Source organism: Hippopotamus amphibius, chromosome 9 (genome assembly GCF_030028045.1).
Source record: "Hippopotamus amphibius kiboko isolate mHipAmp2 chromosome 9, mHipAmp2.hap2, whole genome shotgun sequence".
NCBI lineage: Eukaryota > Metazoa > Chordata > Mammalia > Artiodactyla > Hippopotamidae > Hippopotamus > Hippopotamus amphibius.
Window position 1 is genome coordinate 37,782,138 of NC_080194.1, and position 19,649 is coordinate 37,801,786.

Below are 19,649 nucleotides of genomic sequence, written 5' to 3' on the forward strand. Positions count from 1 at the left end.
CACTCAGACTCAAGTATGGACAAGCGCTTTGTTCACAGCCGAAGCCAGAGCGCTGGGAAGGACTCAGGACAAGCAGAAATAACCACCTCAAGTGAGGAGAAGAGAAGCAAAGCCAGCCCTATCTTGGGCCCCCTGAGAACAACTGCCTTGTGTCCTGTGACCAGCACCAGGATGGCCAACATATTCACAGCCTGGGTTCTCAAATGGCCTCTCAGCCCCTGCTGAGAATGTGAGCTTCAACTGAGCTGTCTGCCATGCAGAAGACTCAGCCTAGTCCCTGAGAGGCTGGGGGGTGGGGGGTGTGGGAGGAAAAAGGGATGCTTCCAATAATGGCATCTAAGCCACCTTCAGGTAGACTGGCAAATTAGGAAACAACAGTGAAAAAGTGCCACAAGTCACTCTTCTGCAACAGGTAGATCCGGGGTGCTGAGAAAGGGATCAGAGCTGTGTGGGAAAGAAGAGCCCACGCTGAAAAACCGTCATCCAGTATATGTGCTCTCTCTCCTCAAAGAGCCCTGCTAGGCCACAGGGAGGCTGCTCCCTGGACCAGTGGGTCTGTGCGGGGCCCTGCCAGTACCACTGTCAAACACCCTCACTGTGGGTTTTCTGGGGGTGTTTGTGACTCAGTGTGAACGCTTGCATCTCCCCAGGCAGGCTCAGTGAAATCTGTAGGACACACAGACACAGTTCTGGAGCTAGAGATGGCTGTTGAGGGGGTTGCTGATGAAAGGTAACTGGGTGCTCAAGGAGGGAGAATCCCAGGAAGGTTATATAAGGTTAAAGAGGCTGAAGAAAAGGAGGGGGGGAGTCTGGGAGTAGCAGCCCCCAGTGCCCAGTGCCCAGCAGCTGGGGGCAAACAGGTGCATTCAGAGATACCCTGCAGTGGGAGAAGGTAGGTGTCAGGTATCTGCTGAGGAAGCCAAGGTGCTGTCCATGCTGCCAAGGGCCTGGGGAGTCCAGCTTTGTTCACTAACCCAAGGGGAGGAATGCTGTTAACAGGGCACGTTTTCATTGTAAGTCAGGAGAGGATGGTGGCAGAGACTGGTGACATGTTGTTCCAGAGGTCCCAGAAATCTCTGTCTTCCTGTTAGGAGGAACCTTAACAGGGAAGATAAGGGATCTGAGACATTTGCTAAGGTTATATAGGGGGAGGTCAAGGGCATCTGAGAGGCATCAGGGCCCCTTCATGCCGGACTGGGGAACAAGGGATCCTGGAACCTCAGCCTGGACCAGAGCCAACTCTGCCCATATTTGTCTCCTGCAACTACATCTCAGATAGAAATGGGGCAGACTTTGGGAGTAGCCCCAGTGAGTGCAGAAGATAGCAGGTACTAGAGATAACAGGGCTGAGAGGAGGAGAGGGATGTAAGGCAGGGACACTGGAGAGAGAAACAAGACCATAAGATGAAGGTCAGTGCCAAGGAGAACTTTGACCCTTAGATCACAACATGCCTCCAAAATAACACAGCCCCAATCCTGATATTCTCCTTACCCCAGAAGGAAGAAAATTGTTAGCAATTTGGCTGCAACGTTAGTAACACTATTCAGTACTTGAAATTAATTTTTCTCATTCAACAAATATTTGTTGAGCACTTATTATAGACACACTTGTTTATTGCACTTTGCTTTATTGCACTTCACAGATGTGGCATTTTTTTTTTTTTTTCAAATTGAAGGTCTGTGGCAACGCTGTGTTGAGCAAGTCTGTTGGCACCTTTTTTTCCAACAAAATTTGCTCAGTTTGTGTCGCTGTGTCACATTTTGGTAATTCTTGAAATATTTCAAACTTTTTCATTATTATTATATTTGTTATGGTGATCTGTGTTGTTACTGTTGCAAAAAAGATTACAACTCCCTGAAGGCTCTGAGGATGGTTAGCATTTTTAGCAATAATGTATTTTTAAATTAAGGTACATACATTTTTTTAGACCTAATGCTATTACATACTTAATAAACTACAGTATAGTGTAAACATAACTGTTATATGCACTGGGGAAACCAAAAAATTTGTGTGACTCACTTTATTGCAATATTCCCTTTCTTGCAAGGGTCTGGAAACAAATCCTTGATATCTCTGAGGTATGCCTGTACATGCCAGCTGCGAGTTTAGGTGGAGAAAATGTAACAGTGCAGGGACTTCCCTGGTGATCCAGTGGTTAAGACTCTGCCCTTTCAATGCAAGGGGTGTGGGTTCGATCCCTGGTGGGGGAACTAAGATTCCACATGCTGCTCAGAGTGGCCAAAAAATAAAAAAAATTTAAAAAATGTAATGGTACATGAAACAGGGAAATCAAAACAAGCAAAAAAAAAAAAAAAAGCAGAAGCAAGCAAAAGCAGAAGCAAAAGCATAAGCAGACAGACAAAATAATTTCAAGTTTTATTAAGTAACATGAAGGAAACAAGCGAGAGTCTGAAATAGCTAGATGAGGTAGTCAAGAAAAGCTTCATTGAGAAGATAGCATTTAAGCAAGAATCAGCTGTAAATATTGTGAAAGCCCAGTACTGTTCTATTTATTCTGTGATAGGTAAACAAAACACTTTCCCCTTAAGGTGGAAACTATGAAGAAAGTCTAATTACTAGTAGGTCTCTCTGGAAGAGAGACACCTCTTCTTGTCCCTCTTCTTATCAGCCCTTGCCTCCCAGGTGATTTTTTGCAAATCTCTTTGCCAATGGGGGTGGGGGCAAGGGTGGAACTTGGACTTTTGGCAACAGTGAAATATTATTGACCCATCGAGGGCAAAGCTACAGAGGCTTGGGAATGTCCCTGAAAGGCCCTTGATGGAGCTTGGAAGAAGCTGTTCTCTGAGTAGTTCTAAGTATGTTTGTGTATGTGTCTGGTTACTAAGTATATGTAAGTGTTAGTGTCTTTAGGGATCTCAGAGATGCGCTTGGCACAGTACACAAAAATGTTACTTTGCTCTTCTCTCCTCTCGCGTTGTCCAGGTAAATCCAATCACAGATGGTGGTCCTCAATCAGTCTACCCCCTTCTCCGACCTTATGGACACCCAGACCCATCACCAAAGTGAAGAGCGTCACAACTGGACACCAGTGGCCTGGGCCTAGTCCCTGCTCCAAAGTCACTGAAGGGGGATGGGGCCTCCTGCCGGGAAGAGTTAGTCTTGGACTCAGATTTCTGTCCAGACCCTGACCTTATTTGCACTGATGTAATCAGCCAATATTGGCATAGTCCTGAGAGATCTCGTTCCCAGCAGGCTTGGAGGTGGGGGTGGTGCTGCTGCCTTCTCTATATAGGGGTTCAGCCAGGTGCCCACAGCAGTCCTGTGGCCTCTCCAGCTCATCATGCCTCGGGCACTGGGAGCACCCGTTGTAGTGTGGTTGTGGGGCCTGTGCTGGTCTCTGGGTAATGCCCACCCTCTTTCTCGGTGAGTGACGCTGGGGCTGGGGAAGAAGGACCGGGGCCCAGATGAGAGTGGAATAGGGCCAGCTTTTAGGTCTGGGACAAGTCTCGGGTCAAGAGCTAAAGGAGAGGAATTGGACACTGTGGAGCCAGACATCTGCATGTCTTCTCTCTAGGGCTGATGCCCCTAGGCATGGAGCTGAAGGTGGGAATGCGACCAAGCTGGACCCAGACGTGATTGGTGAGGCCTTGACTCCCTGAATCTATCTGTGTGGCTGTGTCTCTGCATTGTATCATCTGACTGCTCTTTTACTTGCTATCTCCCCACCTCCTCCCCAGAACGCTGCTCGGATGGCTGGGGCTTTGATGCTACCACCCTGGATGAGCATGGGACCATGCTGTTTTTTAAAGGTAGGAGGGGATGGGATTGGGGCATTTGGGACTTCAGACTTGGTCTCCTTCACCGAGGGTGTATCCATCTGCAGGAGATCTTAGGAGTTATCTGAGAGTATCACCCACAGCTTCTTTGTAACTATCTCAGGAGGCCAAAAGTTTGTTCCAGGTCCCTCAGTGATTGTGCATTTTGCAGGGGAGATCGTGTGGAAGACTACAAATTGGACCCGGGAGTTAATCTCAGAGCGGTGGAAGGATATCCCCAGCCCCGTGGATGCTGCATTCCGCCGTGGTTATGACAGAGTCTTTCTGATCAAGGTATGGCTGGACCAAGGTCAGGGCCAGGCCAGGAAGTGCTGGATCAACACTATAGACACTCCCCCAAATGCCCCTGGCATGGATCCCTTACCAATAGGTTCCAGGTTTCCTCCCCCGTGCCTTCCTTTCCTGAGAAAGCTCAGGCTAAAGGAGTCTGTGTGCATGCAAGTCTGGCAGGCACAACACCCTGGCTCTTCTTCAGTCGTAATCTGCGTCCATGCCTTTCTGCTACTCCTCAAGCCGTCGACCATCCTTTCCTTCCTGGAAATTTCTTGTTTTGCTTCCATGACCCCACATCAGGTCTTCTTCCTATGGCTGCCAGGTTGTTCACAGCACAGTGGTACCTGGCCGAGGAATGAGTGGAGGATGAATCCAGCCTAGTGTTCTCATCAAGCCCCACGCCCTGGCCCAGCCTCTGTCTCCTCCTTCTAGCATCTTTTCCTGACTCACACAAAGATGCTGTGAGGTTGGGGTAGCCTTCACTGCTGGCTTTGTTTTCCCCCTGCCTCTTTTCCTGCTCTTCACAGGCTTCTCATCCTGGGTCACTCCCTGAATGTTCCTTGGGGATCCTTCCCAGACCCTCCACACACCCTGCCTGGGTGATCTGAACCACTGCCATGGCTCTGAGGACTCTCCAAGTTGTGGACCCCAGATCTGGATCTCTCCCCAGAGCTCCAGACATCTCTTTCCAATTTCCAGGCTGACATCTTCAACTCAGATGTTCTGTAGGCACCTCAAATTCAGCATCCACCAAGTGGAACACAACGTCTTCCATACAAATCCACCCCTCCTCCTGAGTTCCCTATTTCAGCAAATGACACCACCACATGCTAATTCCTGCAAGCCAGGTGCGCATGGATCTTCAGACCTGGCCCTTGGTTATCTTTTCAGGTTTATCTCCTCCCCCACCACATTAATTGTGTGCCGGTCACACAAGCATGCTGTGTACATGCTACTCCCTCTGCTGGAAATGCCCTTTCCACACCTGTCTATCTGGAAAACTCCTGCTCAATTTTTAACTCTTGACCCAAATGCTTCCTCCTCTGCACCTTCCAGGAATTCTCTAGGTTGACTTAGGCACTCCCTCTTTATTCCCAATGTACTTCTCATGCCTCCACCTTGGGGTTCATATGGCTAGGATCATAGGATCTTTTCTGCTTTTGTACAATGAACTCCCTGAAGGCAGAGACAGAGTCTTGTCAACCCTTTATCCCCAGGTATCACAATACCTGACATATGGTAGTCATTCAGCAACTGTTTCTTGAGTGAATAAATAAACAAGTGAATGTATGAATGGATGGACGATTGCAGGATGACTATTTGTGGATGTGTTTGCCAAAACCAATGTGTTACAGATAATTGTGCCATGGGAGTGTCTGGCTGTACATAGCCAGATGTATGTGTTATAGTAACAGTGATGGGATTTGCACAAACTGAACGTGTGTATTTGTGCAAGCGGACAGCACATTGCTGTCCACAGACGGCTTGAGAGTGTGTGGGACTGAAGAAGGGTATTATGTAAGTGCAATAGATCAAAGATGTTGTGTGGGATGACAGAGTGGTAGTATCTGGCGTGCATATTAAAAGTAGTGTGCTTTTGTGTGCAGGGGGACAAAGTCTGGGTATACCCTCCTGAGAAGGAGAAGGAATATCCAGTGTTGCTCCAAGAGGCATTTCCTGGAATCCCATCCCCACTGGATGCAGCTGTGGAATGTCACCTTGGAGAATGCCTACATGAGGGTGTCTTCTTCTTCCAAGGTCAGTCCAGGCTGGAATAAGAGAGACTCGAGTAGTGGGGGGGGTGGTGGTGATGGAGGTAGTGGTAGGGATCATGGTGGTGGTGGAACCACTATATGGTTTCCTGAGGAAAGGAAGTAATAGAGAAGCCAATTATGGTCTAGAGGTCAAGTAGGGGAAGGAGAGGAAGTCATCCTGGAGAAAGTAACTGGGTGTAATTCTGCTAAAAGTCCCTCATCGTCCCACATGACCCTTAGGACAAATCTATGTTTCTTAGACTTACATAACATGGTTCTCCATGACCAAGTCCCTACTGACTTTCCAGCCTTCAGTCTCATCAAACCCTTACCTTGAACATGAAGCCCCAGAAACTCTATGCTCTTCCCTGTACACTCAATTTGCTTCATGCTTTAGACTTTCCTCTCTGAAGTTGCATCTCCCACTCTTGTCTACCTTGTAGCTCCTCCTTTAGATTTTAGCCACAGCAAGGGCAGTGGGAAGTTTTCCCTGACTTGTCCCACTGCCCTTCTGAGCTGATCATGTGTACTTTGCTGCTCAACTTTATCGTATGATTAGTTTCCTCAACTGTTTCCCTGCTGGGCTGTGAGCTCCATGTGATGGGGACCGTATCTGGTCCATCCTGGGGCCCAGTACAAGCACAAGGGAGGGCACAGCCTGGCCTCATGGAACGCTTGTTGGTTGATTGAACAAAGGCAACCGCACGTGGTTCTGGGACTTCACTACAAACACCGCAAAGGAACATTGCTGGCCGGCTGTTGGGAAATGCTCTTCTGCCATGCGATGGCTCGCCCGCTACTACTGCTTCCGCGGTAACAAATTCGTGCGCTTCGACCCCGTCTCGGGAGAGGTGCATTCCCCAAACCCTCTGGATATCCGAGACTACTTCATGCACTGCCCTGACAGAGGTGAGAAAGCCCCAAGCCCCGGGACTTCTTGGAATTTGTCCACCTTCCCTGAGTTTGTGGACCCCATATGCCGCAGCTCCTACCTTCACTCTGTGGAATGACACCTTGGCCCTTGCCCTAGCCCCACTTCCATTCTGGCTTTTCCCAGCTGTCCTCATGTGGGGAAAACCTGCAGCCCCAATAACCCCAGCCATCTCTTCCACCTCAGACCTCCTTCTGACCTCTTGCCTTCCTGTGTTCCCCTTCACCTGTTTCTCCCCCAAGGCCCTGCACACTGGAATGTGACCCACCCTGGAGGTCAACGCTGTAGCCCAGATCTAGTCTTGTCTGCACTGCTGTCTGACACACATGGTGCCATCTATGCCTTCAGTGGTAAGAGATGCGCTCCAACTCCCCCAATTCTGCCCTCCAACTCTCCCATCTCTGCCCCCCATACCGCCCATCTCTTTCATGTGTGTCTCTTATCTCTGGCACATTTCCTCCATTTTCATCACTGTTCCCCATATTTTGTCCCATCAGCCCCTATCCTTTTACCCTAGTATGCCCCTTTCCACCCCTCATTTCCTTTGGTGCATATGGTTCAACCTGTCTCCCATTGCTGAAGCCTCTAACTCCATCCACCTCTCTGCCTCCCAGTATCATCCAGTCCCAGGTCTGTGCCTTCTCTGTACCTCTTGGCCCCTATGACTCCTCACATTCACTTTGCTCTTGCGTGTCTTGCAGGGTCCTCTGGCCCTCCCCCCTCCCGCATCGAGCTTATGCGCAGGAGCTCCATCTTGTTACAGGTTCCTGGTTCCTGTGTCCAGGCCTCTGGGCACAGCATTAGCTGGGGAAGAGATGTCCCCATTGCTGACAACTGGTCAAGAAATGTTCAGTCCCTGAGACCTTTAGGCAATAGCTTCATTAGCCTGAGGAGATTTCTCCTTTGAGTGACCAGGGGAGACCCCTCTCCCCAGACCTGTGCTGTTAATTAGTAAAAGCCATCTAATGATACCTAAGGATGTTCTAGGGCTAGTCAGACAGGGAGCGATAAGTCTTGATCTATGCTTGAGGACAGCTCCAAGAGAAGCAGTGACCTGCCACATTACACTCAGGCCAAGATATATGTATATGTATGACACAAATGTAAAATAGCAGTGAGGATACAGAAGAGTGAAAATCCTTTCTTGCTCCTAATCCCTGAATAAATATGATCAGATATGGCTACCAAGCCATAATGAAAAATACACAGTCACAAGGAGAGCATATCCCCACAACAGGAATGCATGCTGTAATGAGAACATGCATCTGTGATGAAACACACACCTGTAGTGAAAAGGTAGACCTATACTGAGAACATAGGCCAGAGTAAGAACACATGAACATCAGGAGAACATGCAGCTGTGGTGGAAGCAAGGCACCATTGGGAGGACACACACACAGAGTGAGGCAGCAATGGAGACAGAGATAGGTAGAGACAGAGATGGGTAGAGAAATACGGAGACAGAGACACTAAGAAAATAGGGCCACAGGGACCACACAGAGATGTAGAGAGAACACCCAGCCATGGAGAGATCATGGAACCTCAACCATGTGTCCATAAATAGAATGCAACTGAATTCCTCAATCAAGAGTACTAGAGATGTTTTATAGAGAATACTGTTGAGAGAACACTGTTATGTTAAAAATACCCAGTTGAGGTGGGAATTCACTATCTTGGTGCAAACACCAGTGTGAACCAGCCAGTCAGCACAGGGCTGGTTCTCTCCTCTCCCTTATTGATAAACCGCAGAGCTTCTAATCCATCCTTTCTGTTTGTCACAACTTTGGCTCACACATGGACCATCATGTCCTCTCCACTTTCTCTCTAGTCGTGATCTTTTAACCTCAGATCCAACTGATAGCTGCCTCGGTGGCTCTTTTTCCCACTTGGACTTCCAGAGAGAGAATGGGACGGGCCCAGCCCATATTTTTATTCAAGACTACATTAAAGTGGCTGCTGGTCAGCCTCTGAATTGGCTATTGATGGACTGGGGGCTCAGCACTTATTTCCTCTGCACAAAGAACAGCACAGCTCTGATTCTCAAAATAGGGGCCACGAGCAGGGTAGTTTCAGCAGGAGGGGAAGGTAGACATGTAGTCACTGTGACTTGCCCGGTTAATACCCATAAAGAGAACTTGAGGCTGCATTGGGAACACCAGCTGTTTTTCAAGCACTGAAAAATTCTCAAGCACCTGATAGGCACTGGGCATTGTTCTAGGCACTGAGATACAGTCATCAACATGGCAGACAAGACACTTGCCCTCAAAGAGTCTGCTAGAGGGAGAGATGACAATAAAAAAGGGAAAATGAAAGAGAATACTTTCAGGCGATGGTAATAGCTGTGAAGTGGTCTGGGAACACTGGAATGTTACTTATCCTCAAATACCATTTGAAGCTAGAATAAATGGATTTATGAGTTGTTGATGTTTTAAAATATGAAATAAAAAATGTTAGGTCCCCAAAAAAGCTGTGAAGAAAATTAGACAGGATAACGGAACAGAGGTGAAGAGAATGAGGGGCCCCTTCTCTAAAGAGATGATTTTTGAGCTGAGACTTCGGTGATAAAAAGGAATTAGCCACATAAAGCACTGGAGGAGAAGCATTTTAGCCAGGGAGGACAGCAAATACTTTGAGGAGTCAAGAAAGGAGGCCAGTGTGGCTGAAAAGGAGCAGGTAAGTCGCTTGAAAATAGGGAGGCAGGGGCCAGATTACATGGGCCTGGTAAGGATTTTCAACGGTAAAAGGAAGCCAGGAGGGGGTCTTGAGCAGTGCTGTGATATGTTCTGACTTATTTTTTTTAAAAGATCATCCTGGGGACTTCCCTGGTGGTCCAGTGGTTAAGACTTCACCTTCCAACGCAGGGGGTGTGAGTTCAATCCCTGGTCAGGGAGCTAAGATCCCACATGCCTCCAGGCCAAAAAACCAAAACATGAAACAGAAGCAATATTGTAACAAATTCAATAAAGGCTTTAAAAATGGTCCACATCAGGGGGCTTCCTAGGTGGCGCAGTGGTTAAGAATCCGCCTGCCAATGCAGAGGTCACGGGTTCGATCCCTAGCTCCAGGAAGATCCCACATGCCACGGAGCAACTAAGCCCGTGTGCCCAAAGAAAAAAAAAAAAAAAATGGTCCACATCAAAAAACTTAAAAAAAAAAAATCATCCTGGCTTCTTGTGGAATGTAAGTAAGTTCAAGGAGGTACGCAGGGAATTCAGCGAGGAGTTCTTGCAGCTCTCTGGATTCGAGGTGATGACAGCTTGGACTGGGATAATAGCAGCAGACGTGCTAAGGAGTCATCATGATGTGCTCTGGACGTCGGGCCCATAGCATGAACCAGTGCCTTAGATATTGATTGGAGTGGGGAAGGGAAAAGAGATGTTTCAAGAATGACTTAGCTTTTGGAGACTGGGCAGCTACGTGACTGGTGGTTCCCTTTTTTTTAAATTGGGAAAGACTAGGGAAAGAGGTGTGTGTGTGTGTGTGTGTGTGTTTGGTGGGGGCAGAAATAAGTTTGGACATATTACGTTTTGGTGTCTAACGGCCCCAAATGGACATGTTAGGTAGGCAGCTGGGTTTGAGCCTGACACTTGAAGAAGAGCTCCATCAGATCCAAAGAGAACAGATCAAAAGTCATCAGTAAGTAGATGGTGTTTAAAGCCCTGGACTACGTGAAATCACCAAGAGAGTAAGTGCGGATAGGGCAGAGGCCCAAACTAGTGGGTTCCAATATTAGATATCAGGCTGACGAGAAGTCAAAAATATAAGAGGAACGCTGGAAGAGTCTGGAGTCACAGGAGCCGAGATCCAAAAAAAAAAGATATTTAAAGAAGGGAGCTGTGAGCAGTCAAAATGCTGCTAAGAGGTAGAGTAAGATGAAGACATTAGATGTGGCAAGTTGGAGGATACTGGTGACCTTGAAAAGAGAAATTTCAATGGAGGAGGGAAACAGGAATGTAAGTGAAGTGGGTTGAGGAAGAAAGGGTAAATGAGAGTTTAGACAGTTCCTTTAATAAGTTGTTATGAAAAGCGGAGAGGAAAATTAGGGTGCTGGTCTGGCTACTGCCATCTCAAAGGATTAGAGAACACAGCCAGCATAAGAACACCAAGTGGAAGCTTGCTGCAGTGCTTTCCTTTTTAAATATTATTTTATTTTATTTTTTTAAGCTCTTTATTGGAATACAATTGCTTTACACCCTTGTACTAGCTTTTGAGGTACACCAAAGTGAATTTATACATATATCCCCATATTCCCTCCCTCCCGCGACTCCCTCCCACCCTCCCTGTCCTGGCCCTCTAAGGCATCACCCATTATTGAGCTGATCTCCCTGTGTTATACAGCAACTTCCCACTAGCTATCTATTTTACAGTTGGTAGTGTAAATATGTCTGTGCTACTCTCTCACTTCAACCCAGCTTCCCCTTGGCCCCCCCCCCCCCCCCGCCAACCCCGTGTCCTCTAGTCCATTCTCTGCATCTGCTTTTCTTATAACTTCTTTTCTTTTTTTTTTTTCTGGCTGCACTGGGTCTTCGTTGCTGTGCACAGGCTTTCTCTAGTTGTGGCAAGCAGAAGCTACTCTTTGTTGCAGTGCACAGCCTTCTCATTGCAATGGCTTCTCTCTTGTTGCGGAGCACAGGCTCTAGGCATGTGGCCTTCAGTAGTTGTGGCACATGGGCTCAGTAGATGTGACTTGTGGGCTCTAGAGCACAGGCTCAGTAGTTGTGGCACACAGGCTTAGTTGCTCCACGGCATGTGGGATCTTCCTGGATCAGGGATCGAACCTGTGTCCCTTGCATTGGCAGGAGGATTCTTAACCACTACATCACCAGAGAAGTCCCCTTTTAACTTCTGGCCACCGTCTTATTGTAGCATCTCTGTACACGGGTATCTGAGATGCATAAGGAGCCCCCACCAAACCCCATGACATTGGCCTTACCTGGTAACTTCGCTACTGTTCTCCAAGCTTGCCCTTCCATCAGGCCCCTACTGACTTCAGTTCCAATCAGGTCACATGCCCAACTTTTCCAACCAAGTCCTGCTCTACTCTTTCTCACTTGGCCTTTTCCCTCTTGGCCTCTGGATGCATCCTCTCCTCCCTCTCACACTCACCCCTGCATCTGTCACTTGCCTCTTCACTGCTTGGCCTTTTACCACCAGCAATAGAGGTACCTCTGCTACCCCACAGGATTGAACTACTGGCGTCTGGACACCAGCCGGGATGGGTGGCATAGATGGCCCATTGGCCATCTGTGGCGCCAAGGTCCTTCAACAGTGGATGCTGCCTTCTCCTGGGATGATAAGCTCTATCTGATCCAGGTGTGTGTTGGGAGAGATGCTTGAGGTAGAGATTGCGAAAACACCCAGCTCTGTGCTGATTAATGTCCTTTGTCCTCCAGGGCACTCAGGTATATATCTTCCTCACAAAGAGAGGCTATATCTTAGTAGAGGGTTATCCAAAGCGGCTGGAGAAGGAATTTGGGAGCCCTCATGGGATCAACATCGATACTGTGGATGCAGCCTTTACCTGTCCTGGGTCTTCTCACCTCTACATCATGGCAGGTGAGGGGTGTCCGGTGCTGAGGGGTGGCTTGTTCTGCTACTTCTCCACATCACAAATTCTCATCAGGGTGTGAGAAGGGCCAGGTCAGGATACCCACGACATAGTAGCCATGTTATGTCTGGTGTTTCTTCCCAGGACGGCAGCTGTGGTGGCTGGACCTGAAGTTAGGAGCTCAAGCCACGTGGACAGAGCTTACTTGGCCCCATGAGAAGGTCGATGGGGCCCTGTGTACAGAAAAGTCTCTGGGCCCCAACTCGTGTTCTGCCAGTGGTCTTGGCTTGTACATCATCCAAGGCCCCAATTTGTACTGCTACAAAGACGTGGAGAAACTGACCACGGCCAAGGCCCTTCCCCAGCCCCAGAAAGTAAACAGCCTCCTGGGCTGCTCTCACCCCCAGCACTCCTGATGTGGGTCTGGCCCAGCTCCTTCTCCCGGTTTTCCTTAAAATAAAGCCAGAGTGCTTCTTCGCTTGAACCAAAGAGCCTTGGTTGTGCGACAATCTCATTTCTTTCTTTGAGTTGAGAAGCTTGTAACCTCTCTTTTGAGGCTCTTAAAGAGGCTGCGGGGGACTTCCCTGGGGGTCCAGTGGTTAAGACTCCGTGCTTCCAATGCAGGGGTCATGTTTGATCCCTGGTTGGGGAACTAAGATCCCACATGCCTAGCAGTGAGGACAAAAATTAAAAAAAAAAGAAAAAGAAAAAAGGCTGCAGGAGACAAGGGAGGGGAGGGCTCAGGGACAAACCTCATTTCTGCACAGGTGATTCCTGAATCCCAGTCATAAACTGGCTTCCTTCAGACTATCAACACAGAGGGGAACAGAGGAACAAAAGTAGAGAAAGGAACCCCTGTGTTTACATATCAATAAAAAGTAAAGCAGGGACTCTGCCCCCGCCTGCTGATAACTGACCGCAGCTTGGCCCCAGGACATTGGGAAAGTAGGGCTGGAGGCGGCTACGAGTGTGCAAAACGGATTGGCTCAGCGCTGCCGTGGGGGGCCCTCAAATTGTAGGTCCAGGGGTTCAGGCAGCATCACACCAGAAGACAAGGTTTTGGTTGCTATGAGTTAGGCATAACAGGTGGAATGAAAACAGATGGTTTTCACTCACCTAAGACAAGCTAGGGAAAGCGGGAAGGGACTGATTCAGGGACCTGGCACCATGAAACACATTTGCAAAATGTCACACAGCCTTTGGGGAGTCCTGCTGGCTAACTCCCCTGGGTATCTGCACCATCTAGCCCAGCGAATGTGGTCTGGGTGGAGGTTTGTTCTTTTCTGGTCATAAGGTGACCAAGGCTTTAGGCTTCAAACTTACTGACAACCATCTGACTGGGGATTGGCCTGGGCTACAGGCAACTGGGTCTCAGGTAAGACCCTTTCCCTCCTCTACCTTTCCAACCTAGCTGAGCTTGAAAGCTTGTTTGTTTGTTTGTTTTAGGCTCAAAAACATAGCCTCAGACTCTAGCATGGGGCCCTCACTCTGAGCTTCCATATCTTAGCCTCAGTGACTTCTTCCATAAAATGGAAGGCACCTCCCAGTGACAAGCATGGACTCAACCCATCTCTTGGATTCACTCTGGAAAGGGCCTTGAAAGGATACCCACACTCTGGCCCATGGCCCCTCCTGGTTTAGGGCCAGCCCCTCCTGACCTGGTGGCCCCTTGCCCTGTGGGGCTTTGGTGGGTAGAAGAGCAGACAGACAAGCTTTGCCCTGGGAGGCCAGGCCGTAGAGTGGCTCCCAACAGGCATGAGGACCCTGTGGTTCAGGAGAACTGCCTCAGGTTCCTTCCCCAGCCTCTGTGGCTGGGAAGGGAAGCAGGGGGTGAACCCGGGCCTCTTAGATCAGGGTCCACCCGGGACTTGAGGTTGGCTGGGGCTGGGAACAAAGCTAGGGGCCAGGCACCAGGGCTGCGGGATCCACTTCCAAGGAGTGTCTTGAGCTTTCTCCTCCAAACCTGAAGATGTCTGGATGGTTCTCCTCACAGGGCTGCTGTCCCTCCTGCAGCCTGAGGGGTGAGGACAAGGCCAGAGTCTCAGTTCTGAGCCTTATTCAGTCAATGTGTCACCTATGGGGCCATCACTGCATCATGTCAGGGAGCCTGGAGGTGTCTAAACAGTTATCCAGCAACTCTGATGGATACTCAAGGTTAACTTCCTCCTCGCCGTTGAGAAATGAGAACTATGTCTCCTCTTCCATCTCTTCTCCCATCTGCCCTGTTGCAGGGAAGCTTCTAGCTTGTGTCCAAGGACTCCCAGACAAGGTCCAACTCATGCTTCTTCCGTCCACACACTTAGCACCTCCTATGTTCACAGCAGTGTGTTAGGCAGTGGATAAAAAGATGAGTCAGACAGTCCCTGCTGCCAAGGCCTGCCACTCTACACAGTCAGGACGGGGACACACAAGGCATCAGATAAATGCAACAGAGTGAGACAGGCCTTAAGATGGAAGACTACATACGCAAATGAAAGTGGAGCCAGTGATATGTAGATGGAGAGGGGGTTAGGAAAGGCTTCATCTATGACATTACACTTGAGCTGAATTTTAAAAGATGAGTAGAATGTATGCAATCTTTAAGTAAAATATATATATTCATTGCCTGCTATGCACTACCATGCAGGGTGAATTACAGACAGAGGAAGCAACACAAAGAAAGAAGAGCCAGGAGTGGGAACTGCAACTACTCAGCAGGGCTGAGTACAGGGGATGAGTGACAGGCTGGTGGGAGATGAGGCTTGAGAAGGAGTCAGGGGCTTCTCAGCTCATGGGGGGCTTGCATGTCAGGCTAGGAAGCTTGGATTTTGTCTATATTTGGGGCAATGGAGACCTACCAAGGGATTTTAGACAAAGGAGTGAGGTGATGAGATTTTCATTTTAGAAAGATTACTCTGCCTGTTGCAGAGTGGATCCTGGGTGGTAGGAGACTGCTGTGGGTGTGAGAAGGCCACTGAGGAGTTGGTGCTATGGTCCAGGTGGTAAATCATGGAGGCCTGGACACTGGTGCAGTGAAGATGAAGAGAAGTAGGCAGATTAAAAATGATTTAGATGACAGTCTGTAGCACTTGCTGATGGACTGGATGGGAGGGTGAGGCAGAATGAAGAATTTCACCTCCAAACTGCTCCACAGCCCTTTTCCCTGTTCATCATTGTGCCTCTTCTTCCCATACTTTCCATGCTGCCATCTCGAATGCACACTCCGTGGTCGATAAGCTTCTCTATATTCTTCACACCCTCCACAGTTAATGTGCTCCTCTATCTCTACCTCCAACTTTAATTGAGACCAGCCTCTGCTCCAGGGCCCTATTCCTTTCCGGTAGATGTGAAGCATCTCAGCATTGGCATGAGTCCCATACACTCATGAAAGAAATCTATGCCATTTCTCTTTTGTCTGTTTAGGTTAAATTCCTCTTCCTTTGGCATCAAGCAAGTGAGCCACAGTACTCTCATGGCCATTATCTACCAACCTCCTGACTGTGTCCTCATTTGCTGAAGTCCCCACTTCAGTCACCCAAACTCAGACCCTAGTCCTCATTCACAATTGCTACACCTGTGAAGAAATTCCTTAAGTCCCAACATCTGCCTGGTGACCACAGCCTCTTATCCTTATCTTCCTGCTTCTCTCTGCCAACCTGGCAACCTCATTCTCGCTCTCCTGCTCTCTGATGTGATAGAGGTTTTGATCCCTTTATTATCTCCCCGTCCTCCATTCCCTAAAGGCTATTCTTTTTCCTACCAAAACTGAACATCAAGGTTGATCATCTGAACAACTTTCTTAACAATGCCTTTATTTCTCTGTCCCCTTTAACTTCTATTTAATCTAACCATAAAAAACAAAAGAACAAAAGCTAACTTTAGGCCAGAGAAAGAGTGAGAACTTTAGAGTCTGACTTGTCTGAACTCCAGTCCCAGCTAGGCCACTTACTAAGTCTGTAGATTTGAGAAACTCACCCTCCCTGAGCCTTGTGTGCGGTGTCTATGTGTGTACACGCACATGTGTATGCAAAATAGGAAAATGTGTATTGTATCAATCACTGTTTAATAAGGATACAGAAAGTACTCTAGATATTCCAAGTAGAGGATTTAATGTAAATAATTTGTTACAAAGTTGTAGGGGAGATAAGTAGAAGCACAAGAGGGAAAGAAGGGTTACCCAGAGACCAGGAAACTACCATTAATCTTGGCTTAGAGGAGCAACAGGGAGAAAAGGTACCCCCAAAGATCAAGGAGGGAGAACCCACAAATTGGCACGGGCTGCTGATGCAGCTGGAATTTGTATTGTTGACGCTACTGGACCGGCCTCCACATTTGCTAGGTTGGAACCGCTGCTGCTGATGTTGCCAGAGGCATTGCCAAAAGCAGAACGACTTTTCCCTTCCTTCCATCTTCCTCAAGTGAGGGTTCCCATTGGCAGAACCTAACTGGAGTGAAGCGGCAAAGGAATCTGAGAAATGCAGTTTTCAGATTTCCAGGCTTGTTGATATGGTGGAGATTACAGAAGTCTGGAGGTGGGGCCGAGTACCAACAGGCAATATGGGCCTTGTATACCTGTCATAACTCTTGGTTGCAAGCAATAAAACCCAACTCAGAGTGGTGTAAGCCAAAAAAAAAATGATCAACATATGTAACTTCGGGAAAAGGTAAACAAAGGTATGAAAGTGATGTTATCAAGCATCTATCTCTCTCCATCTCTTAGCTCTGCTTTCTTTGAGTTGGCTTCATTCTCAGGCTTATCCCTCCTCATGGCAAGTTAGGAACCAGGCTTATACTTTACCAGTACCTCTTGCCCAAAAGTTGAAGGAAAATTCCTGGCTCTGAGTTTCACTGGCTCAAATTTAGTCAGATGCCTATCTCTGAATTGATCACTTTGACTTGATCATGGTTTAGGAGCCCAACACTAAAGTGGGTTGTAGAGCTGGAATGATTCCCATCTGTAGCACACAGACTAAGAGTGGGGAGGAGATGGGTCTTCAAAGAAAACTGATGTGCTGTTACCAATTAGAGGGGGAGAAAGATGCTACACTGATAAAAACAAAGGCAACAACAACTTGTTCATGACAGGATAATACTTATCTTGTAAGGTTTTCCTTGTTCTCCATCCAACCCTCTTTCCTTTACTCAGCTAATGACTTTGAAAATATTGATGTCACTTGGCATGAAATACCTTAACCTCTTGCCTGCTCCCACCTTATTAATTACCCTAGCTTCCCCCTATCCTCACCCCATCCCTTCAGCCTATAAAGTTCGGGTGTCCAGTTCTACATGAGTCCTTGATCCCACCTCCTCTCATCACCTCCAGGATCTCAATCCATAGCTCATCTTTTTTCTTTACTTTCAAATTTATCTTCTCTACCACTATCTTTTTGTAGTTTATACCCATGTTCAAGTCTCCATCATCTTTTTTTTTTTAAAAGACAAAACCAGAATCTTTAACTTTACATCACTTTTCAGCTACTGTCTATTCTTTCTTCCAACTTTCTGAAAAGGAGGATCTGCACATTTATGGTACTTCCTCATTTTCATTTGTCCAGTTCATTGCATTGTGGCCTCTGCCTCCATTTTCTGCTGATTTAGATCATAGCATGGGGATACATGACCTTCATGTTGCCAAATTCAGAGGATATTTTTTTGCCTTGACCTTGTTGGAAATCTTTGCTGCATTTGATGCTGTGGACCACATCTTCCTCCTTGAAAGTCTTTTCTCTCTTGGATTTCTTCCATGACATTACTCTCTCCTGATCTTCTCTTATCTGTTTCTTCTCAGCTTTCCTCTTGGCCTTCTTTTCCTCTACTGGCTCACCAAATACTAGCATTCTCAGAGATCAGTCCTCCATCCTTTTCTTTTCTCATTCTATGTGCTCTTACTGGGAATGTATTTATTAGAACAGTCCTGTTGAAGAAGGGTGTTGAGGAAGTCCTTGCCAGGACTAGCAACTGACTTATGAATTCCAGTGCATATAATACGTAGGAAGATTTTACTTCTTATAGATTTCCCAAATGATAACAGCCACCCTAAAGAAAGAGGGTTTATTGGATCAACTACAAGAAAAATTACAGTATCAAAATAATATTTACATGTAATGGTAGAAAAGGCTGCCTTTGCTCCAAAAGTGTCTTTACTGCTAATTGAGTTGCAAGCTCTATTCTTTCCTGTAGGTGACTTGGGTGCCAACGGCCTGGTAATGCAGATGTCCACCAGGCTGATCTATCAAACCAAATAGCATAAAGCCAGTACTCTTGGTAAATGACTCTGGATGGATTTGCTTCTAATTCATTTTTCCTGATAGGTCCAAGGTAATAATTTAAAAAGTTTCCTGCCTCAGAGGGACCCATGTTGGTAAAAACCACACATAGCATATGAGATGGCTCATAGGCTACTGGTTGCTCTGGAAAGCATTAGAAGGGGGGATGAGATACAACAGAGAAAGGATGGATGAAGGGCACAGGTTGACGCCCTACCAATCAGGTGGCTTTGCAGACCTAGGAGATCAGGGATGCAGGAAGACGGTGTGTGAGTCAAACTGCACAGTGTGTGAGCTGTACATTTCCCTTTCTTCATCTTAGCTAATTAAACTCCTCTCCCCATCCTGTCTGTGAGCCTCGGATCACCTGAAGAGACTTCCCTGGATGTTGCAGCCAACCTGCTCAATGGGATTGGTAAGATAAGTATTTTGGCGGGCTGTTTGTCAATGAGTGACATTTCTGGATTCTTTTCATTTGCTCAAACAGAAATCTGGAAGTCATCATTTCCTTCATACTACCATGGCCAATCAATCAACTGATCATCAGTTTTTGTGAATTCTACCTCCTGAATATTTATTAAACTTATGCAATTTTCTCCATCCCTACTCCCATCGCTATAGTCATCTCCCACCTGGACTACATCAATTGTTTTCTCACTGGCCCCCATGCTGCCAGTTTTGCTTTCTATCCTCCACTTAGCAGCCAGAGGTGATCTTCTAAAGTGCAAGGGTGAACACGCCCCTCCCCTGCCTCAAGCCCTTTGATGATTTTCCATTGTCCTTAAAACAAAGTTCAAAACCCTAAGCCTAACAGACAAGGCCATCCTTTATTTGGCACCTGTCCACCTTTCCACCTCACCTTATGCCATTCTTCTCCAACCCATACTGGCCTTCTTGGACTTCTCCTTTGACTTGGAATTATTTTCTCTTCTCCTGGATAAACCTCTATCTCCTTCACCTCTTCCCTTCACATAAGTGCCACTTCCTTGTGAAAGCTTTCCCAAACTCCCCCACCAAATTTAGTCCACTCACATAGCATCGTGTACATCTTTAAAATACTCATCACATTTCTAATCATATATTTAATATCTCTTTCTCTT

At 47.4% G+C, this 19,649-nt stretch overlaps 1 protein-coding gene across 1 annotated transcript; it reads left to right on the top strand.

Moving 5' to 3' along the window:
* The first annotated feature begins 3,288 nt into the window (after positions 1 to 3,288).
* HPX (hemopexin) lies at positions 3,289 to 12,806 on the top strand. The gene is made up of 10 exons (XM_057749811.1): positions 3,289 to 3,385; positions 3,537 to 3,601; positions 3,700 to 3,771; positions 3,950 to 4,071; positions 5,679 to 5,829; positions 6,522 to 6,734; positions 6,999 to 7,106; positions 11,939 to 12,069; positions 12,150 to 12,312; positions 12,449 to 12,806. The coding sequence occupies exons 1-10, from the start codon at positions 3,303 to 3,305 to the stop codon at positions 12,718 to 12,720; spliced, it is 1,380 nt and encodes a 459-aa protein (XP_057605794.1). The 5' UTR covers positions 3,289 to 3,302; the 3' UTR covers positions 12,721 to 12,806.
* The last annotated feature ends 6,843 nt before the right edge of the window (positions 12,807 to 19,649 follow it).